This window comes from Bombina bombina, chromosome 5 (genome assembly GCF_027579735.1).
Source record: "Bombina bombina isolate aBomBom1 chromosome 5, aBomBom1.pri, whole genome shotgun sequence".
NCBI classification, from domain to species: Eukaryota; Metazoa; Chordata; class Amphibia; order Anura; family Bombinatoridae; genus Bombina; species Bombina bombina.
The window spans coordinates 290,676,480-290,701,151 of NC_069503.1; the positions used below are offsets into that span (position 1 = coordinate 290,676,480).

The window sequence follows — 24,672 nt, forward strand, 5'->3', positions numbered from 1 at the left end:
TTAGAGGAAATTAACTACAAAAATCCCAATGATAGGAGAATCATTGGCTAGGTTTTTCTACAGGATTGTTATCAACCTCAAAGTCTTATTGGAAAATAGTTTCTCTTGTGCATTGATGTATTTCCTATGCTACAATGACAGAGCTGTGACTTAATAAAGTTCGCTTTGCACTGCTGCTCTAGGTACTTCAATACACAGTGAGAAAATATACCCAACTCAAAGAAAAGCAATGATCAGAAAAATAAGAAAATTCTTAACAGGATCTGATCTTCAGAAGAATAAAATATGAAAATAACACTGAAGTAAACTTCAGTATCCAAGTAGCTCGTTTGTTTTGAATTTATGTAAAACAAATTGCGGAAATTTGTTTTCTCTCTTGCTATAGAAGTACCCACACAATATCCTCAATTTTGCCTCTTGGTTCTCAAAGCCTAAAATATTTACTATTTTGCACTTTACAAAATAAAATTGCCAAACCCACTCTAGAAGCAGCAGGTGATTACTAGTACCAACCTAGCTACTAAATACATGCACTGGCATAAGCAGAAAAGCTAGTCTCATTTAATATAGATCAATTAGCTCTGCCAGTATAATTCATGTTAGTACTTAAAAATGAGCTAATAGATTATGTTTACCTAAGAACTATGTGTAATCTTAGATGAGATCACCACAAGTCATTCAGGAACCTAAAACTATATAGAATTGTTAACTCAGTTTCAAGTTTTTTTTAACTTGGCAATTAAAGGTTATAGTAGACATTAGAAGACCATTATAAACTGATATCCAAATTTGAGTCATACTGATGTTCATTGAAATAGCAAATAACTATTTGTACATCTAATTTTGTGCACTTACATTTCTGTTTACAGTTGATTTTTTAATGTTTTATAACCCACAGAATATAGCATTTTAAAAGATAAAGCTTTTCTTACATTGTCTGGATTTAAGGGTTCAGATCCATGGCAGTAGTCAGTAAGAAAGCTGGCAACTTCTTGTCTGAATCTGAAATACAAATATAGATTTGATTTGTGATAAGATGATTGCATGTGAAGTAGAATTATTTGTGTGCACTATATTATATTTCTAATTATGTATACGAATCAAGCTTGGTTGAACAGCAACATACACAATATTCAAACTGTGATCTATTTAATCCATCAGCTTTTGATTGATTACATCAATCCCATTAGGTTTATCAGAGCATAAACCTTTTCTTTTATAAGGTGGTAAGAGTCCACAAGCCATTACTCCTGTGATTCAACTCTAGGTCACTAGGATGAGGCACAGATTCCCAAAACTCTAGGTGCACTTAATCCCTCCCACCTCTCTGGTATTCTAGTCTTTTCTTCCCAGGAGGAAAGTGAAGAATTGAGGTGCTCCAGATTCTACATTGAGAGAGGTCTTCAGACTGATATGAGGCCCATTTTCCCCTCAGAGAGCTGATATTGAGAGACAGAGGGGAGAATGGAGTATTAGGAACTGACACAATCACTTCCAGTGAAGGTGCTATTCACAAGACAACCACAGGTGTTGTGGGGACTGGTTCCTTATCCTCCTCCTGTTGTGTCATCAATATTCTCCATGCAAATATCCTCTGCTGCGATGTACACAGCACTGGAAGAGCTCTATACTGAAAGCAGTCTTTTCTGCAGCCAGTTAGAGTGGGTGCATCTGATGTAAGTGAAGCCATTTTCTGCACTTACACAGCCCACAGGCTATTAGTAGGTACAACAATGTTGAGGTATCTCATAGCCAGGGTACATAGACATGTAACAGACTAATTCCACCTTTATTACTCAGACTTTTCAGAATAAGTCTAGTAATCATGGAAACTTTATTATGTGGTAATAGCTGCTATTTACTATTCAGCTAATTCACCTGGGAGTTACATCTCAATGCAATCTTAAAGGGACATTAAGCACTTTTATATGGTAAAATGATAAATTGTATATGTAGAAAAAACTCTACAATATACTTTCATTATTTCTTTTGTCCCTTTTTCCTGTAATTCCATTCTGAAAAAGCTGTCAGTTCCTGTTAGAAATGGAAGTGCAGAACACTGTTATATTCCACACAGCCATTGGCTGCACCCTCTAGTGACCTATTTATAACTGTCCCTAATTAGTCACAGCAGAGAAGGTAATCTACGTTACAACATGGCAGCTCCCATTGTTTTATAGACACTAAAACTTTACACTTATTTTGTCAATATTTAAACAACTAATGAATTTTTATAAAATACATCTACATGGTATTCTCAGACTAATCTTTTCTTTGAATGCATCATTCTGTCTAGCATTTATTTAGTGTTTAATGTCCCTTTAAACCCTCTGTTATATACACAGTAAAAGGGATTTAAAGGGACAATCTAAACCAGAATAACAATTTATGTAAGAACTTACCTGATAAATTCATTTCTTTCATATTGGCAAGAGTCCATGAGCTAATGACGTATGGGATATACATTCCTACCAGGAGGGGCAAAGTTTCCCAAACCTCAAAATGCCTATAAATACACCCCTCACCACACCCACAATTTAGTTTAACGAATAGCCAAGAAGTGGGGTGATAAGAAAGGAGCGAAAGCATCAAACAAGGAATTGGAATAATTGTGCTTTATACAAAAAAAATCATAACCACCACAAAAAAGGGTGGGCCTCATGGACTCTTGCCAATATGAAAGCAATGAATTTATCAGGTAAGTTCTTACATAAATTATGTTTTCTTTCATGTAATTGGCAAGAGTCCATGAGCTAGTGATGTATGGGATAATAAATACCCAAGATGTGGAACTTCCACGCAAGAATCACTAGAGAGGGAGGGATAAAATAAAGACAGCCAATTCCGCTGAAAAAATAATCCACAACCTAAATCAAAAAGTTTTAATCTTATAATGAAAAAAAAATTATAAGCAGAAGAATCAAACTGAAACAGCTGCCTGAAGTACTTTTCTACCAAAAACTGCTTCAGAAGAAGAAAACACATCAAAATGGTAGAATTTAGTAAAAGTATGCAAAGAAGACCAAGTTGCTGCTTTGCAAATCTGATCAACAGAAGCTTCATTCTTAAAAGCCCAGGAAGTAGAAACTGACCTAGTAGAATGAGCCGTAATCCTTTGAGGCGGGGATTTACCCGACTCCACATAAACATGATGAATCAAAGACTTTAACCAAGAAGCCAAAGAAATGGCAGAAGCCTTTTGACCATTCCTAGAACCAGAAAAGACAACAAATAGACTAGAAGTCTTCCTGAAATCTTTAGTAGCTTCAACATAATATTTCAAAGCTCTAACTACATCCAAAGAATGTAAAGATCTCTCCAGAGTATTCTTAGGATTAGGACACAAAGAAGGGACAACAATTTCTCTACTAATGGTGTTAGAATTCACAACTTTAGGTAAAAAATTAAATGAAGTCTGTAACACTGCCTTATCCTGATGAAAAATCAGAAAAGGAGATTCACAAGAAAGAGCAGATAGCTCAGAAACTCTTCTAGCAGAAGAGATGGCCAAAAGGAATAATACTTTTCAAGAAAGTAATTTAAAATCCAGAGAATGCATAGGTTCAAACGGAGGAGCCTGTAAAGCCCTCAGAACCAAATTAAGACTCCAAGGAGGAGAAATTGACTTAATGACAGGCTTAATATGAACCAAAGCCTGAACAAAACAATGAATATCAGGATGATTAGCAATCTTTCTGTGAAAAAGTACAGAAAGAGCAGAGACTTCCCTTCAAGGAACTTGCAGACAAACCTTTTTCCAAACCATCCTGAAGAAACTGTAAAATTCTAGGAATTCTAAAAGAATGCTAAGAGAATTTATGTGAAGAACACCAAGAAATGTAAGTCTTCCAGACTCAGTAATAGATCTTTCTAGACACAGATTTACGAGCCTGTAACATAGTATTAATCACTGAGTCAGAGTAACCTCTATGACTAAGTATTAAGCGTTCAATCTACATACCTTCAAATTTAATGATTTGAGATCCTGATGGAAAAATGGGCCTTGAGATAGAAGGTCTGGCCTTAACGGAAGTGTCCAAGGTTGGCAACTGGCCATCTGAACGAGATCCGCATACCAAAACCCGTGTGGCCATGCTGGAGCCACCAGCAGTACAAACGAACGCTCCATTAGGATTTTGGAAATCACTTTTGGAAGAAGAACTAGAGGCGGAAAGATATAAGCAGGTTGATAATTCCAAGGAAGTGACAACGCGTCCACCGCTTCCGCCTGAGGATCCCTGGATCTGGACAGATACCTGGGAAGTTTCTTGTTTAGATGAGAGGCCATCAGATCTATTTCTGGAAGTCTCCAGATTTGAACAATCTGAAGAAATACCTCTGGGTGAAGAGACCATTCGCCCGGATGTAACGTCTGGCGACTGAGATAATCCGCTTCCCAATTGTCTATACCTGGGATGTGAACCGCAGAAATTAGACAGGAGCTGGATTCTGCCCATACAAGTATCCGAGATACTTCTTTCATAGCCTGAGGACTGTGAGTCCCTCCTTGATGATTGACATATGCCACGGTTGTGACATTGTCTGTCTGAAAACAAAAGATTCTCTCTTCAGAAGAGGACAGAACTGAAGAGCTCTGAAAATCGCATGGAGTTCCAAAATGTTGATTGGTAATCTCGCCTCCTGAGATTCCCAAACCCCCTGCACTGTCAGAGATCCCCATACAGCTCCCCAACCTGAAAGACTCACATCTGTTGAGATCACAGTCCAGGTTGGACAAACAAAAGAGGCCCCTTGAACTAAACGATGGTGATCTAACCACCAAGTCAGAGAAGATGGAACATTGGGATTTAAGGATATTAATTGTGATATCTTTGTATAATCCCTGCACCATTGGTTCAGCATACAAAGCTGGAGAGGCCTCATGTGAAAGCGAGCAAAAGGGATCGCGTCCGATGCAGCAGTCATGAGACCTAAAATTTCCATGCACAAAGCTACCGAAGGGAAAGATTGAGACTGAAGGTTTCGACAAGCTGAAACCAATTTCAGACGTCTTTTTTCTGTTAGAGACAAAGTCATGGACACTGAATCTATTTGGAAACCCAAAAAGGTTACCCTTGTCTGAGGAATCAAGGAACTCTTTGGTAAATTGATCCTCCAACCATGTTTTTGAAGAAACAACCCAAGTTGATTTGTGTGAGATTCTGCAGAATGTAAAGACTGAGCAAGTACCAAGATATCGTCCAAATAAGGAAATACCGCAATACCCTGCTCCCTGATTACAGAGAGAAGGGCACCGAGAACCTTCGAAAAGATCCTTGGAGCTGTTGCTAGGCCAAAAGGAAGAGCAACAAACTGGTAATGCTTGTCTAGAAAAGAGAATCTCAGGAACTGATAGTGGTCCAGATGAATTGGAATATGAAGATATGCAACCTGTAAGTCTATTGTGGACATATAATGCCCTTGCTGAACAAAAGGGAGAATAGTCCTTATAGTCACCATTTTGAATGTTGGTATCCTTACATAACGATTCAATATTTTTACATCCAGAACTGGTCTGAAAGAATTCTCTTTCTTTGGAACAATGAACAGATTTGAATAAAACCCCAGGCCCCGTTCCAGAACTGGAACTGGCACAATTGCCCCAGCTGACTCCAGGTCTGAAACACATTTCAGAAACGCTCGAGCCTTTACTGGGTTTACTGGAATGCATGAGAGAAAGAATCTTCTCACAGGCGGTCTTACCTTGAAACCTATTCTGTACCCTTGTGAAACAATGATCTGAATCCAAAGACTTTGAATCGAATTGATCCAAACATCTTTGAAAAATCGTAACCTGCCCCCTACCAGCTGTGCTGGAATGAGGGCCGCACCTTCATGCCGATTTGGGAGCTGGTTTTGACTTTCTAAAAGGCTTGGATTTATTCCAGACTGGAGAAGGTTTCCAAACGGAAACTGTTCCTTTAGGGGAAGGGTCAGGCTTTTGTTCCTTATTCTGACGAAAGGAACGAAAATGATTAGCAGCCCTATATTTACCTTTAGATTTTTTATCCTGAGGCAAAAAGGCTCCCTTCCCCCAGTAACAGTTGAAATTATTGAATCTAACTGAGAACCAAATAATTTATTACCTTGGAAAGAAAGAGAAAGCAAAGTTGACTTAGAAGTCATATCTGCATTCCAAGACTTAAGCCATAAAGCTCTTCTGGCTAAAATAGCTAGAGACATATTCCTGACATCAATTCTAATGATATCGAAAATGGCATCACAAACAAAGTTATTAGCATGTTGAAGAAGTTTAACAATGCTATAAGCATTATGGTCTGACACTTGTTGCGCTAAAGCCTCCAACCAGAAAGTTGAAGCTGCAGCAACATCAGCCAAAGAAATAGCAGGTCTAAGAAGATTACCTGAACATAAATAAGCCTTCCTTAGAAAGGATTCAAGCTTCCTATCTAAAGGATCTTTAAACAAAGTACTATCTGCCGTAGGAATAGTAGTACGTTTAGCAAGAGTAGAGATAGCCCCATCAACTTTGGGGATTTTCTCCTAAAACTCTAATCTATCAGATGGCAAAGGGTACAATTTCTTAAACCTTGGAGAAGGAGTAAATGAAGTACCCAGACTATTCCATTCCCTAGAAATTACTTGTGAAATAGCATCAGGAACTGGGAAAACTTCTGGAATAACTACATGAGGTTTAAAAACTGAATTTAAACGCTTATTAGTTTTAATATCAAGAGGACTAGACTCCTCCATATCTAATGCAATCAACACTTCTTTAAGTAAAGAACGAATAAACTCCATCTTAAACAAATATGAAGATTTATCAGTGTCAATATCTGAGGCAGAATCTTCTGAACCAGATAGATCCTCATCAGAAATAGATAAGTCAGAATGATGGCGGTCATTTAAAAATTCATCTGAAATATGAGAAGTTTTAAAAGACCTCTTACGTTTACTAGAACAAGGAATAACAGACAGAGCCTTCCGAATAGAATTAGAAACAAATTCTTTTACATTAACAGGAACATCCTGAACATTAGATGTTAAAGGAACAACAACAGGTAATGGATTATTACTAATGGAAATACTATCTGCGTTTGATAGTTTATCATGACAACTAACACAAACTACAGCCGGAGGAACAGTTACCAAAAGTTTACAACAAATGCACTTAGCTTTGGTAGAACCGACATCAGGCAGCGTCTTTTCAGAAGTAGATTCTGATCCAGGGTCAGGTAGTGACATCTTGCAATATGTAATAGAAAAAACAACATATAAAGCAAAATTATCAAATTCCTTAAATGGCAGTTTCAGGAATGGGAAAAACTGCAAAATGAAACAAGCCTCTAGAAAACCAGAAGCAACTAAAAAGTGAGACAATGTGAAAAAAACTGGCGCCAAGTATGACGCCCACATTTTTGGCGCCAAGTATAACGCCCACATATTTTGGCGCCAAAAAAACGCAACACATATTTCAAAAATGACGCAATCACGTGAAAACTTCCGGCACCAAACGTGACGCCGGAAATGACGAAATTTTTGCGCCAAAAAAGTCTCGCGCCAAAAATGACGCAATAAATAGAAGTATTTTCTACACCCGCGAGCCTAACAGCCCGCAATTTTGAAAAAAAGTCAATTGAAAATTTTTAAGGTAAGAAAAAATATAATTTATATGCATTTTCCCAAAAAAATGAAACCGGCAGTCTGAAAGAAGGAATACTAATTATCCTGAATCATGGCAAATATAGGTTTTAACACATATATTTAGAACTTTACATATGAAGTGCCCAACCATAGCTTTGAGTGTCATGAATAGAAATAAGACTTACTTACCCTAAGACACTCATCTACATATAGCAGATAGCCAAACCAGTACTGAAACGAGAATCAGTAGAGGTAATGGTATATAAGAGTATATCGTCGATCTGAAAAGGGAGGTAGGAGAAGAAATCTCTACGACCAATAACAGAGAACCTATGAAAATAGATCCCCTAGAGGAAGACCATGGTATTCAAATAGGCAATACTCTCTTCACATCCCTCTGACATTCACTGCACTCTGAGAGGAAAACCGGGCTTCAGCCTGCTGCAACATAGAAATCTAGCACAAACTTACTTCACCACCTCCATGGGAGGCAAAGTTTGTAAAACTGAATTGTGGGTGTGGTGAGGGGTGTATTTATAGGCATTTTGAGGTTTGGGAAACTTTGCCCCTCCTGGTAGGAATGTATATCCCATACGTCACTAGCTCATGGACTCTTGCCAATTACATGAAAGAAATTTACAGGGTAAGTCCTACAAAAAAAATGTCCTTAACGACCAAGGAAATACCCTGTACGTCGTTTGTGTTTCCAAGCGGTGGAAGCGATCCTGATCGCTTCCAGCCACATTCATGTTATTGCAGTGTAAGACACCTAATGCAGAGAGACCCACCACTGATCATTGGTGGGTGGGAGCCGATGTGGGAGGCGGGTGGGCAGCCATCGATGGGAGGATCTGAGCCAGAGGGGGGCGGGCGCATGCACAGGAGCGGGTGGGAATGCTACACTATGGAACAATTAATGTATTGCATACGGTGGGGGAAAGGACTGGGGAGGGTGGTATATTTTAGCTAAGGGATCTGGGAGGGGTGGGGGGGTGGATATTGAGGGGGGCAGCTACACTACGGAACATTTTTAATTTATTTTAAAAAATACAATATTTTATGGCAAACTGGGTACTGGCAGACAGCTGCCAGTACCCTAGATGGCTCACAATAAAGTAGAGAAGGAAGGGTTAGAGAGCTGTCTGGGGGGGGGGGGGAATCAGAGAGGTTGGGGGCTAAGGGGGGATCCTACACAGTAGAATAAGTTTTAAAACAACAAACTTTTATTTTAGTACTAGCAGACTTTCTGCCAGTACTTAAGATGGCGGGGACAATTGTGGGGTAGGGGAGGGTAGAGGGGGTGTGATGTGTCAGGTGGGCCAAAATAGGCCTAGATCAATACTTTGTGTTGTCTACTACACTACAGCTAAAATTAACCCTACAAGCTCCCAAATTAACCCCTTCACTGCTGGACATAATACACATGTGGAGCACAGCGGCATTTAGCGGCCTTCTAATTACCAAAAAGTCACGCCAAAGCCATATAAGTCTGCTATTTCTGAACAAAGGGGATCACAGAGCAGCATTTACAACCATTTGTGCCATAATTGCACAAGCTGTTTGTAAATAATTTCAGTGAGAAACCTAAAGTTTGTGAAACAATTTGTGAAAAAGTGAACGATTTTTATTAATTGATCACATTTGGCGGTGAAATGGTGGCATGAAATATACCAAAATGGGCCTAGATCAATACTTTGGGTTGTCTTCTAAAAAAAAATATATATACATGTCAAGGGATATTCAGGGATTCCTGACAGATATCAGTGTTCCAATGTAACTATCGCTAATTTTGAAAAAAAAGGGGTTTGGAAATAGCAAAATGCTACTTGTATTTATTGCCCTATAACTTGCAAAAAAGCAAAGAACATGTAAACATTGGGTATTTCTAAACTCAGGACAAATTTTAAAAACTATTTAGCATGGGTGTTTTTTGCTGGTTGTAGATGTGTAACAGATTTTGGGGGTCAAAGTTAGAAAAAGTGTGGGGTTTTTTCCATTTTTTTCCTCATATTTTATAAAAATTGTTATAGTAAATTATAAGATATGATGAAAAACATAATTTATGTAAGAACTTACCTGATAAATTAATTTCTTTCATATTAGCAAGAGTCCATGAGCTAGTGACGTATGGGATATACATTCCTACCAGGAGGGGCAAAATTTTCCAAACCTCAAAATGCCTATAAATACACCCCTCACCACACCCACAATTCAGTTTAACGAATAGCCAAGAAGTGGGGTGATAAAAAGTGCGAAAGCATATAAAATAAGGAATTGGAATAATTGTGCTTTATACAAAATCATAACCACCACAAAAAAAGGGCGGGCCTCATGGACTCTTGCTAATATGAAAGAAATGAATTTATCAGGTAAGTTCTTACATAAATTATGTTTTCTTTCATGTAATTAGCAAGAGTCCATGAGCTAGTGACGTATGGGATAATGATTACCCAAGATGTGGATCTTTCCACACAAGAGTCACTAGAGAGGGAGGGATAAAATAAAGACAGCCAATTCCTGCTGAAAATAATCCACACCCAAAATAAAGTTTAATGAAAAACATAAGCAGAAGATTCAAACTGAAACCGCTGCCTGAAGTACTTTTCTACCAAAAACTGCTTCAGAAGAAGAAAATAAATCAAAATGGTAGAATTTAGTAAAAGTATGCAAAGAGGACCAAGTTGCTGCTTTGCAAATCTGATCAACCGAAGCTTCATTCCTAAACGCCCAGGAAGTAGAAACTGACCTAGTAGAATGAGCTGTAATCCTCTGAGGCGGAGTTTTACCCGACTCAACATAGGCAAGATGAATTAAAGATTTCAACCAAGATGCCAAAGAAATGGCAGAAGCTTTCTGGCCTTTTCTAGAACCGGAAAAGATAACAAATAGACTAGAAGTCTTTCGGAAAGATTTAGTAGCTTCAACATAATATTTCAAAGCTCTAACAACATCCAAAGAATGCAACGATTTCTCCTTAGAATTCTTAGGATTAGGACATAATGAAGGAACCACAATTTCTCTACTAATGTTGTTGGAATTCACAACTTTAGGTAAAAATTCAAAAGAAGTTCGCAACACCGCCTTATCCTGATGAAAAATCAGAAAAGGAGACTCACAAGAAAGAGCAGATAATTCAGAAACTCTTCTGGCAGAAGAGATGGCCAAAAGGAACAAAACTTTCCAAGAAAGTAATTTAATGTCCAATGAATGCATAGGTTCAAATGGAGGAGCTTGAAGAGCCCCCAGAACCAAATTCAAACTCCAAGGAGGAGAAATTGACTTAATGACAGGCTTTATACGAACCAAAGCTTGTACAAAACAATGAATATCAGGAAGAACAGCAATCTTTCTGTGAAAAAGAACAGAAAGAGCAGAGATTTGTCCTTTCAAGGAACTTGCGGACAAACCCTTATCTAAACCATCCTGAAGAAACTGTAATATTCTCGGTATTCTAAAAGAATGCCAAGAAAAATGATGAGAAAGACACCAAGAAATATAAGTCTTCCAGACTCTATAATATATCTCTCTAGATACAGATTTACGAGCCTGTAACATAGTATTAATCACAGAGTCAGAGAAACCTCTGTGACCAAGAATCAAGCGTTCAATCTCCATACCTTTAAATTTAAGGATTTCAGATCCTGATGGAAAAAAGGACCTTGAGACAGAAGGTCTGGTCTTAGCGGAAGAGTCCACGGTTGGCAAGAGGCCATCCGGACAAGATCCGCATACCAAAACCTGTGAGGCCATGCCGGAGCTACCAGCAGAACAAACGAACATTCCTTCAGAATCTTGGAGATTACTCTTGGAAGAAGAACTAGAGGCGGAAAGATATAGGCAGGATGATACTTCCAAGGAAGTGATAATGCATCCACTGCCTCCGCCTGAGGATCCCGGGATCTGGACAGATACCTGGGAAGTCTCTTGTTTAGATGAGACGCCATCAGATCTATTTCTGGAAGTTCCCACATTTGAACAATCTGAAGAAATACCTCTGGGTGAAGAGACCATTCGCCCGGATGCAACGTTTGGCGACTGAGATAATCCGCTTCCCAATTGTCTATACCTGGGATATGAACCGCAGAGATTAGACAGGAGCTGGATTCCGCCCAAACCAAAATTCGAGATACTTCTTTCATAGCCAGAGGACTGTGAGTCCCTCCTTGATGATTGATGTATGCCACAGTTGTGACATTGTCTGTCTGAAAACAAATGAACGATTCTCTCTTCAGAAGAGGCCAAAACTGAAGAGCTCTGAAAATTGCACGGAGTTCCAAAATATTGATCGGTAATCTCACCTCCTGAGATTCCCAGACTCCTTGTGCCGTCAGAGATCCCCACACAGCTCCCCAACCTGTGAGACTTGCATCTGTTGAAATTACAGTCCAGGTCGGAAGCACAAAAGAAGCCCCCTGAATTAAACGATGGTGATCTGTCCACCACGTTAGAGAGTGTCGAACAATCGGTTTTAAAGATATTAATTGAGATATCTTTGTGTAATCCTTGCACCATTGATTCAGCATACAGAGCTGAAGAGGTCGCATGTGAAAACGAGCAAAGGGGATCGCGTCCGATGCAGCAGTCATAAGACCTAGAATTTCCATGCATAAGGCTACCGAAGGGAATGATTGTGACTGAAGGTTTCGACAAGCTGCAATCAATTTTAGACGTCTCTTGTCTGTTAAAGACAGAGTCATGGACACTGAATCTATCTGGAAACCCAGAAAGGTTACCCTTGTCTGAGGAATCAAAGAACTTTTTGGTAAATTGATCCTCCAACCATGATCTTGAAGAAACAACACAAGTCGATTCGTATGAGATTCTGCTAAATGTAAAGATTGAGCAAGTACCAAGATATCGTCCAAATAAGGAAATACCACAATACCCTGTTCTCTGATTACAGACAGAAGGGCACCGAGAACCTTTGAAAAAATTCTTGGAGCTGTAGCTAGGCCAAACGGTAGAGCCACAAACTGGTAATGCTTGTCCAAAAAAGAGAATCTCAGGAACTGATAATGATCTGGATGAATCGGAATATGCAGATATGCATCCTGTAAATCTATTGTGGACATATAATTCCCTTGCTGAACAAAAGGCAAGATAGTCCTTACAGTTACCATCTTGAACGTTGGTATCCTTACATAACGATTCAATATTTTTAGATCCAGAACTGGTCTGAAGGAATTCTCCTTCTTTGGTACAATGAAGAGATTTGAATAAAACCCCATCCCCTGTTCCGGAACTGGAACTGGCATAATTACTCCAGCCAACTCTAGATCTGAAACACAATTCAGAAATGCTTGAGCTTTCACAGGATTTACTGGGACACAGGAAAGAAAAAATCTCTTTGCAGGAGGTCTCATCTCGAAACCAATTCTGTACCCTTCTGAAACAATGTTCTGAATCCAAAGATTGTGAACAGAATTGATCCAAATTTCTTTGAAAAAACGTAACCTGCCCCCTACCAGCTGAGCTGGAATGAGGGCCGCACCTTCATGTGGACTTAGAAGCAGGCTTTGCCTTTCTAGCAGGCTTGGATTTATTCCAGACTGGAGATGGTTTCCAAACTGAAACTGCTCCTGAGGAATGAAGGATCAGGCTTTTGTTCTTTGTTGAAACGAAAGGAACGAACACGATTATTAGCCCTGTTTTTACCTTTAGATTTTTTATCCTGTGGTAAAAAAGTTCCTTTCCCACCAGTAACAGTTGAGATAATAGAATCCAACTGAGAACCAAATAATTTGTTACCCTGGAAAGAAATGGAAAGTAGAATTGATTTAGAAGCCATATCAGCATTCCAAGTCTTAAGCCATAAAGCTCTTCTAGCTAAAATAGCTAGAGACATAAACCTGACATCAACTCTGATAATATCAAAAATGGCATCACAGATCAAATTATTAGCATGCTGAAGAAGAATAATAATATCATGAGAATCATGATTTGTTACTTGTTGCGCTAAAGTTTCCAACCAAAAAGTTGAAGCTGCAGCAACATCAGCCAATGATATAGCAGGTCTAAGAAGATTACCTGAACACAGATAAGCTTTTCTTAGAAAGGATTCAATTTTCCTATCTAAAGGATCTTTAAACGAAGTACCATCTGACGTAGGAATGGTAGTACGTTTAGCAAGGGTAGAAATAGCCCCATCAACTTTAGGGATTTTGTCCCAAAATTCTAACCTGTCAGACGGTACAGGATATAATTGCTTAAAACGTTTAGAAGGAGTAAATGAATTACCCAATTTATCCCATTCTTTGGAAATTACTGCAGAAATAGCATTAGGAACAGGAAAAACTTCTGGAATAACCACAGGAGATTTAAATACCTTATCTAAACGTTTAGAATTAGTATCAAGAGGACCAGAATCCTCTATTTCTAAAGCAATTAATACTTCTTTAAGTAAAGAACGAATAAATTCCATTTTAAATAAATATGAAGATTTATCAGCATCAATCTCTGAAACAGAATCCTCTGAACCAGAAGAGTCATCAGAATCAGAATGATGATGTTCATTTAAAAATTCATCTGTAGGGAGAGAAGTTTTAAAAGATTTTTTAAGTTTACTAGAAGGAGAAATAACAGACATAGCCTTCTTGATGGATTCAGAAACAAAATCTCTTATGTTATCAGGAACATTCTGCACCTTAGATGTTGAAGGAACTGCAACAGACAATGGTACTTTACTAAAGGAAATATTATCTGCATTAACAAGTTTGTCATGACAATTAATACAAACAACAGCCGGAGGAATAGCTACCAAAAGTTTACAGCAGATACACTTAGCTTTGGTAGATCCAGCACTAGACAGCGATTTTCCTGTAGTATCTTCTGACTCAGATGCAACGTGAGACATCTTGCAATATGTAAGAGAAAAAACAACATATAAAGCAAAATTGATCAAATTCCTTAAATGACAGTTTCAGGAATGGGAAAAAATGCCAAAGAACAAGCTTCTAGCAACCAGAAGCAATGAAAAAATGAGACTTAAATAATGTGGAGACAAAAGAGACGCCCATATTTTTTATCGCCAAATAAGACGCCCACATTATTTGGCGCCTAAATGCTTTTGGCGCCAAAAATGACGCCACATCCGGAACGCCGACATTTTTGGCGCAAAATAACGTCAAAAAATGACGCAACTTCCGGCGACACGTATGACGCCGGAAACGGAAAAGAATTTTTGCGCCAAAAAAGTCTGCGCCAAGAATGACGCAATAAAATGAAGCATTTTCAGCCCCCGCGAGCCTAACAGCCCACAGGGAAAAAATAGTCAAATTTTTGAAGGTAAGAAAAAATGAATAATTTAAATGCATAATCCCAAATATGAAACTGACTGTCTGAAAAATAAGGAAAGTTGAACATTCTGAGTCAAGGCAAATAAATGTTTGAATACATATATTTAGAACTTTATAAACAAAGTGCCCAACCATAGCTTAGAGTGTCACAGAAAATAAGATTTACTTACCCCAGGACACTCATCTACATGTTTGTAGAAAGCCAAACCAGTACTGAAACGAGAATCAGCAGAGGTAATGGTATATATAAGAGTATATCGTCGATCTGAAAAGGGAGGTAAGAGATGAATCTCTACGACCGATAACAGAGAACCTATGAAATAGACCCCGTAGAAGGAGATCACTGCATTCAAATAGGCAATACTCTCCTCACATCCCTCTGACATTCACTGCACGCTGAGAGGAAAACCGGGCTCCAACTTGCTGCGGAGCGCATATCAACGTAGAATCTAGCACAAACTTACTTCACCACCTCCATCGGAGGCAAAGTTTGTAAAACTGAATTGTGGGTGTGGTGAGGGGTGTATTTATAGGCATTTTGAGGTTTGGGAAACTTTGCCCCTCCTGGTAGGAATGTATATCCCATACGTCACTAGCTCATGGACTCTTGCTAATTACATGAAAGAAATAATGGTATCCTTAGAAAGTCCATTTAATGGCGAGAAAACCGTATATAATATGTGTGGGTACAGTAAATGAGTAAGAGGAAAATTACAGCTAAACACAAACACTGCAGAAATGTAAAAATAGCCCTGGTCCCAAATGGTCAGAAAATGGAAAAGTGCTGTGGCCCTTAAGGGGTTAAAAAAAGATAATCCCTTTATTACCCATTCCCTAGTATTGCATAACCAACACAGTTATACAGGTAGCCCTCAGTTTACGCCGGGGTTAGGTTCCAGAAGGAATGGTTGCAAATCGAAACCGTTGTAAATTGAAACCCAGTTTATAATGTAAGTCAATGGGAAGTGAGAGAGTTAGGTTCCAGGCCCCTCTCAAAATTGTCATAAGTATCACCTAATACATTATTTTTAAAGCTTTTAAATGAAGACTTTAAATGCTAAACAGCATTATAAACCTAATAAAATAATCACACAACACAGACTTCACTTGCATTTTTCTGCAAACAGTTCTTTCTATGCATTCCAATCTGGACTGATTTATAGATAGAAAGATCATGTTAGTTTGAAATCTGCTCGATAGCCCAGGTCTGGTTAAACTGATTAATTTCAGCTTGCTTGGCTTTGCTGCAACACAAGCGGACAGCTCCACCTACTGGCTATTTTAATAAATGCACTGCTTCTCAATGCTTTTCAATAGCAGTCACATGACTGGAAAAAAAGGTTGTTATTCTGAAACGGTGTAAATTGAACCGTTGTAAAACGAGGGCCACCTGTATTAATACACTTTTTACCTCTGTGATTATCTTGTATCTAAGCCTCTGCAGGCTGCCCTCTTATTTCAGTTCTTTTGACAGACTTGAATTTTAGCTAAATCAGTGCTGGCTCCTAGGAACTCCACATGCATGAGCACAGTGTTCTCTATTTAAAACACATTAACTAACACCCTCTAGTGGTGAAAAACTGTCAAAATGCCCTGAGATGAGAGGTGGCATTCAAAGGCTTAGAAATTAGCATATGAACCTCCTAGGTTTAGCTTTCAACTAAGAATACCAAGAGAACATAGTAAAATTGGTGATAGATGTAAATTTGAAACATTTTTACAATTACATGCCCTATCTGAATAATGAAAGTTTGTTTTGGATTAGACTGTCCCTTTAACTGTTTGGCAATGTTTTTTTTGCACTGACTTAGCATGGCAATTACAGTTAGTAACTGGGCTATTTCCCTCTCTTTTTTGAAATTCTTCAATTGCTCTTTTTTCTGAGTGTAACGGCCATTTTTCAAAAATCTTATTTCTAAAGGTAAACATATTTGTATTCATTATTTTGCAGGGGTAGATTTTATGCAGTGCATTATTATTTACTATTATTATACAAGGAGTTTTTCCTTTTAACTTTGAATCCAAAGTTGTCTATCTCAAATATCTTGGATTTTATTCTACAAGGTTTCAGTTACGTCTACAAACATTTTTTTTATTGTTTTTATCTTCATTGGTGTTTGACTTAAAGGGACAGTCATGTCCAAAAATAACTTTCATGATTTAAATAGGGAATGTAATTTTAAACAACTTTCCAATTTACGTTTATCACCAATTTTGCTTTGTTCTCTTGGTATTCTTAATTTAAATCTAATTCTAGGAGGTTCATATGGTAATTTCTTAGACCTTGAACACTACCTTTAATCTAAAAGCATTTTGATCACTAGAGGGCATTAGTTCATGTGTTCCATATAAATAACATTGAGCTCATGCACATGAAGTTACCCTGGAGTGAGCACTGATTGGCTAAAAAACTAAATTTATGCTTACCAGATAAATGACTTTCTTTTACGATATGACAAGTCCACGGATTTCATCCTCACTTGTGGGATATTAACCTCCTGCTAACAGGAAGTGGCAAAGAGCACCACAGCAGAGCTGTATATATAGCCCCTCCCTTCCACTCCACCCTCAGTCATTCGGCCGAAGGTATAGGAAGAGAAAAGGAAAGGCTAAAAAGGTGCAAAGGTGACTGAAGTTTACAAAAAAATATAAAGAAAAACTGTCTTAAAAAGAACAGGGTGGGCCGTGGACTCGTCATATCGTAAAAGAAAGTAATTTATCAGGTAAGCATAAATTTAGTTTTCTTTTACAAAGATATGACGAGTCCACGGATTTCATCCTTACTTGTGGGAAACCAAAGCAATAGGACACGGATGAAAGGGAGGGACAAGACAGGAACCTAAACGGAAGTCACCACTGCTTGAAGAACCTTTCTCCCAAAGATAGCCTCAGAAGAAGCAAAAGTATCAAATTTGTGAAATTTGGAAAAAGTGTGAAGGGACGACCAAGTCGTAGCCTTACAAATCTGTTCAACAGATGCATCGTTTTTAAAAGCCCATGTGGAAGCCACAGCCCTAGTGGAATGAGCCGTAATTCTTTCAGGAGGCTGCTGTCCAGCAGTCTCATATGGCAGGCGGATGATACTTCTCAGCCAAAAAGAAACAGAGGTAGCCGTAGCTTTCTGACCCCTACGCTTTCCAGAATAAACAATGAATAATGAAGATGATTGACCGAAATCCTTAGTTGCCTGTAAGTAAAACTTTAAGGCACGGACCACGTCCAAGTTATGTAACAGACGCTCCTTCTTAGAAGAAGGATTAGGACACAAGGAAGAAACAACAATTTCCTGATTAATATTCTTATTCGAAACAACCTTAGGAAGAAACCCAGGTTTGGTACGTAAAACCACCTTATCAGAATGAAATATGAGATAAGGCGAATTCCACTGTAATGCTGAAAGCTCAGAAACTCTTTGAGCAGAAGAAATAGCAACCAAAAACAGAACTTTCCAAGATAATAGTTTAATATCTATGGAATGCATAGGTTCAAACGGAACCCCTTGCAGAACTCGAAGAACTAAATTCAAACTCCAGGGAGGAGTAATAGGTCTAAATACAGGCTTAATTCTAGATAGAGCCTGACAAAAAGACTGAACATCTGATACATTTGCCAAACGTTTGTGAAACAGAATTGACAAAGCTGAAATTTGTCCCTTTAAGGAACTTGCTGATAACCCTTTCTCCAATCCTTCTTGGAGAAAAGACAAAATCCTAGGAATCCTAACTTTACTCCATAAGTAACCCTTGGATTCACACCAATAAAGATATTTACGCCATATCTTATGATAGATTTTTCTAGTGACAGGCTTTCTAGCCTGTATCAAAGTATTGATAACTGAATCAGAGAATCCTCGCTTCGATAAAATCAAGCGTTCAATCTACACGCAGTAAGTTGCAGAGAAATTAGATTTGGATGTTGGAAAGGACCTTGAATGAGAAGGTCCTGTCTCAACGGAAGTTTCCACGGTGGCAGAGAGGACATATCCACTAGATCTGCATACCAAGTCCTGCATGGCCATGCAGGTGCTATCAGGATCACTGAAGCTCTCTCCTGTTTGATTCAAGCAATCACGTGTGGGAGGAGAGAAAACGGCGGAAACACATAAGCTAGGCTGAACAACCAAGGTACTGCCAAGGCATCTATCAGTTCGGCCTGAGGATCCCTTGACCGGGATCCGTATCTTGGAAGCTTGGCATTCTGACGAGATGCCATCAAATCCAATTCCAATCTGCCCCATCTGAGAATCAATGAGGCAAATACCTCCGAGTGAAGTTCCCACTCCCCCGGATGAATAGTCTGTCGACTTAGAAAATCTGCTTCCCAGTTCTCTACCCCTGGGATGTAGATCGCTGACAGATGACAAGAGTGGGCCTCTGCCCAACTGATTATGTTGGATACTTCTATCATCGCTAAGGAACTCCTTGTTCCCCCCTGATGATTGACATATGCCACAGTCGTTATGTTGTCCGACTGGAATCTGATGAATTTGGCCGAAGCCAACTGAGGCCACGCCTGAAGCGCATTGAATATTGCCCTCAGTTCCAAAATATTGATTGGAAGTAGAGACTCCACTTGAGCCCAAACACCCTGAGCCTTTAGGGAATTCCAAACTGCACCCCAGCCCAGAAGGCTGGCATCTGTTGTCACTATCACCCACGAGGGTCTGCGGAAACAAGTCCCCTGGGACAGATGATCCGGCGACAACCACCAAAGAAGAGAGTTTTTGGTCTCTTGATCCAGAATTATCTTTGGAGATAAATCCGCATAATCCCCATTCCACTGACCGAGCATGCACAGTTGCAGTGGTCTGAGATGAAAGCAAGCAAATGGAACAATGTCCATTGCCGCTACCATTAATCCAATTACCTCCATACACTGAGCCACTGATGGACGAGGAATGGACTGAAGTGCTCGGCAAGTAATCAAAATCTTTGATTTTCTGACCTCCGTCAGAAATACTTTCATTGCTACTGAGTCTATCAGAGTTCCCAAGAAAGGAACCCTTGTCTGTGGAACAAGTGAACTCTTCTCTATGTTCACCTTCCAGCCGTGAGTTCTCAGAAAAGACAACACTGTGTGTCCGTGTGAGATTTTGTCAGATAATACGTTGACGCCTGAATCAGAATATTGTCCAGATAAGGTGCCACCGCTATCCCTTGTGGTTTGAGAACCGCCAAAAGAGACCCTAGAACCTTTGTGAAGATTCTGGGTGCTGTGGCCAACCCGAAAGGAAGAGCCACGAATTCTCCGTGTTGAATGATGGAAATCTTAGAAATTTGTTTAGACACTTGAGGTCCAAAATGGGTCTGAATGTTCACTCTTTTTTGGGGACCACAAATAGAGTAAAACCCCTGTCCCAATCTTGGAATGGTACAGATTACTCCCATAGTAAAAAGGTATTTTACACAGCGTAAGAACGCCTCTCTCTTTATCTGGTTTGCAGATAATTTTGAAAGATGAAATCTCCCTCTTGCGAGAAAATCCTTGAATTCCAATTGATAACCATGGGTTACTATTTCTAGTGCCCAGGAATCCTGAACATCTTTTGCCCAAGCCTGAGCAAAGAAAGAAAGTCTGCCCCCTACTAGATCCGGTCCCGGATCGAGGGCCACCCCTTCATGCTGTCTTAGGACCAGCAGTGGGTTTTTTGGATTGTTTACCCTTATTCCAGTTCTGATTGGGTCTCCAGACTGACTTAGATTGGGAAAAATTCCCTTCCAGCTTTGTGGAAGAAGAAGAAGTGGGGGGTCCTCCTTTAAAGTTCCGAAAGGAATGAAAATTATTCTGTTTACCCCTCATTTTAACTTACCTATCCTGAGGTAGGGCATGGCCCTTACCTCCTGTAATATCAGAAATGATCTCCTTCAATTCTGGCCCAAAAAGGGTCTTACCTTTAAAGGGAATAGCTAAAAGCTTATGTTTTGATGACACATCAGCAGACCAAGATTTGAGCCACAATGCTCTACGTGCTAAAATAGCAAATCCTGCATTTTTTGCCGCTAATTTAGCAATTTGAAAAGTGACATCAGTAATAAAAGAATTAGCTAGCTTAAGAGCCTTAATTATATCTAGAATGTCATCTAATGGAGTCTCAGTCTTAAGAGACTCTTCTAGAGCCTCAAACCAAAAATCTGCTGCAGTAGTTACTGGAACAATGCAAACCGTAGGTTGTAAAAGAAATCCCTGATTAACAAATAATTTCTTTAGTAGACCCTCTAATTTCTTATCCATAGGGTCCTTGAAAGCACAACTATCCTCAATGGGTATAGTAGTACGCTTAGCTAGGGAAGGTATAGCTCCCTCTACCTTAGGGACTGTTTGCCATGAGTCCCGAATGGTATCTGATATAGGAAACATTTTCTTAAAATTAGGAGAGGGAGAAAACGGTATACCTGGTCTATCCCATTCCTTACTAATAATTTCCGAAATTCTCTTAGGAACCGGAAAAACATCAGTGTAAGTAGGAACTTCCAAATATTTATCCATTTTACACAATTTCCTGGAGGAATCACAATAGGATCACAATCATCCAGAGTCGCTAAAACCTCCCTAAGCAACAGGCGGAGGTGTTCAAGCTTAAATTTAAATGACATAGCATCCGAATCTGTCTGAGACAAAACATTCCCTGAATCAGAAATTTCACCCTTAGACAGTAATTCCCTGATCCCCAACTCAGAGCACTGTGAGGGAACATCGGAAATAGCTAATAAAGCATCAGAGGATTCAGTATTTACATTAATACTTGACCTACTGCGTTTACCCTGCAACACTGGTAATTTAGACAATACCTCTGTAAGGGTAGTTGACATAACTGCAGCCATCTCCTGCAGAGTAAAGGAATTAGATGCACTAGAAGTACTAGGCGTTGCTTGTGTGGGCGTTAAAGGTTGTGACACTTGGGGAGAATTGGATGGCATATCCTGATTCTCTTCAGACTGAGAATCATCCCTAGGCACACTTACTTTATTTAAAATATGCTTTTTACATTGTAAAGCCCTTTCAGTACAAAAGTTACACAATGTTAGAGGGGGTTGCACAATAGCTTCTAAACACATAGAACAATGAGAAACCTCAATGTCAGACATGTTGAACAGACTAGTAATACCACAAAAGTCTTTTAAACACTTATTTATAGCATAAAATAAACATAAGAAAAAATGTGTACTGTGCCTTTAAGAAAAGAAAAAGTGAACAATTTTTCCAAAATGCACAAAAAACGTTAAATTATTCCCAAATTTAACTTAATATTGTTGGTTAATCCAAAAATTACTGCAACCAGAAGCAAGGGCAGAAATAAGGCTTTAGAAGTACTTATATCTACATGTAGTCAAAAGATAGATAAAAATACCCTCTACACCTTGCCACAACTCTGCTGTGGCGCCTACCTGCCCCCAGGGTACTTCGAATCAAGTTTCCAACCCTTCAGACCAACTACACAGTCCAAGAGCCACCGAGTTACTGTTTGCTGCTGCTAAGCCTGAAGAAAATGCACCAAAATAGGCTCCGCCCCTTAAGGTCAAAAGTTGGAGTCGGCCCAAACAACATCGCATGGGAATGCGGTTTTGCACTAAAGTAAAAATACACACACAATTACAACCCTCAAGCATAAAACCAATAAGTTTTAAGTGCCAAAAATAAAAAACATAAAACATCGTTTTTTATATTGTCTTCCATGTCACATAATGCCCAACTAATGATAAATAAAAATATAGGGACTCCAGTAACACCCCTCTTATTAAAATAGGTTTTACTGCTTACCCCATTCCAATACAGGGAAATAATGCCAGCCAGTTCTGATACACCAAGTCTCCTCAGAAATAAAGGCTGCACATACCTTAATGCTGCTTGTAGCATGAAACCGGTCTCCACACTGAAGATGTCTCATGGTTACCTTCAGAAGTCTTGTGGGAACCAGCGTGGATCTTAGTTACAAATGCTAAGATCATCAAACCTCAGGGCAGAAATCTTCTTCCAAAAATAGTACGCACCAGTACCATTTAAAATAAAAAACTTCTTGATTGAAGAAACTAAAAATAACTAGGAAGAAACTAAAAATAACACCTCACTTTACCATGTCTTCCTAGTATAACACAGGCAAAGAGAATGACTGAGGGTGGAGGGGAAGGGAGGGGCGATATATACAGCTCTGCTGCGGTGCTCTTTGCCACTTCCTGTTAGCAGGAGGTTAATATCCTACAAGTAAGGATGAAATCCGTGGACTCGTCAAAAGAACTGAAATAAGGCGGAAGTTTGCAGATGCTAAGATACAAGGTAATCACAGAGGTAAAAAGTGTATTTATATAACTGTATTGGTTATGCAAAACTGGGGAATGGGTAATAAAGGGATTATCTTTCTTTTTAAACAAAAAAATTCTGGTGTTGACTGTCCCTTTAATGTATTTTATTTGTCTGTTTGTGTATTCTTTCATGGAGCATAATAAAATGTGTACCTTCTACTTTGCATTAAACTGTAGAGGGAAGATCCACTGATAATTTTAATTACAGGATTGTTACTAATTTTGCTCTCTCTAAAGGAATATATCCTCCATCTGTTTCCTAAATACAATGGAGTGCTCCAGATTTTGCTCCAGCATTTTAAGATTTGTGTGCTCTATAGTTGTGGCTGCCATGTCTCCTCCAAGTACCCCCAAAAGTTCTGTGTCTGAATGACATCCTAAAGTTAAATTTTCAGGATCTTCTGCATCATCAGAACACCTTAGGATGCACTTTTAGTTTTGAGACTCAAGCACGTCAGGCTGTTTTCTGAAGATGAGGTTCTTTTATGATGATCATGCATTTTTATTACTTATGGACACAGAGTATATCTCTTTCATGTTAAAGCTTGAACATCTTAGTTCTTTGTTTAAAGAGGTTTTATGTAATTTAGGTATCCAAGACTAAATCATCTGAGGACAAACCTTCCAACCAGCTTGATTTGATTTTTAAATTTTCTGCTAAGATACAAGAGTTTTTTTCCCTGTTCCTAATAATTTTTGGAAAGTGAACCAAGCCTGGAATTATCTTTTTAATCCGTCCTCTAAATTTAATAAGATGTTTCCTTTACCGGCTTCTAATGCAGAGCTTTAATAAACTTTACCCAAACACACTACTATTCCCTTAGAGGATAAAACATTTCTCAGGAACCATATGGACATGAAATTGGTAACCTTTCACTGAAAGGCCTTTTTCAGCTAGCATTCTATATGTATTTGTTGTGACTACTTTTTGGTGTAATAATTTGTCTGAGCTAATCTCAGAAGACTCTGTGGATGAATATTTTCAAAATAGTTTGAAGCTTCTAAAGTTGACTAATGCACTTATTTGTGGTCCCATTGTTGAAATTATTCAGTTTTGTACTATGTATTTCACTTTAGCAGTACTTACCAGAAGGACTTTATGATTTAAATAATTGTCCGCAGTCAGGGTGTAAAAAAATAAAAAAAAGACTTATACATCTGCTTTACAAGGAAGAATTTATTTGGACCCTGCTTGACATTATGATTTACACCGTGCCTGGTGAAAAAGGAACAAATAGTCCTTTTTAATTTATTTTGTAAATTTTGGAACCAAAAATCTTCATCCTCCGTACAATGAGCTGAATCTTCCAGATCTTTCTGGAAATGTAATCCAATTGGAACAATGACAAGCATTCTATGAGTCTTCTTCCTCTTCAAAATCAGCATGAAAGTACAGCCTGATTCCAGATTTTTTTCTGGTAGTGGAAAGTTAACGCCTTTTTTAGAAGGCCTATCCCAGTCTGTCCATTATATCT

General features: G+C 38.8%; 1 protein-coding gene across 2 annotated transcripts in view; it reads right to left on the minus strand.

Annotated features, from left to right (window-relative positions):
- The window catches only part of LOC128660276 (1-aminocyclopropane-1-carboxylate synthase-like protein 1), a 526,308-nt gene that overhangs the window by 396,150 nt on the left and 105,486 nt on the right, over positions 1 to 24,672 (minus strand). For both annotated transcript variants that reach the window (XM_053714036.1, XM_053714037.1), the window contains one exon: positions 933 to 1,002. In XM_053714036.1, the coding sequence (XP_053570011.1) occupies positions 933 to 1,002 (70 nt within the window). The remainder of the gene's footprint in view (positions 1 to 932; positions 1,003 to 24,672) is intronic.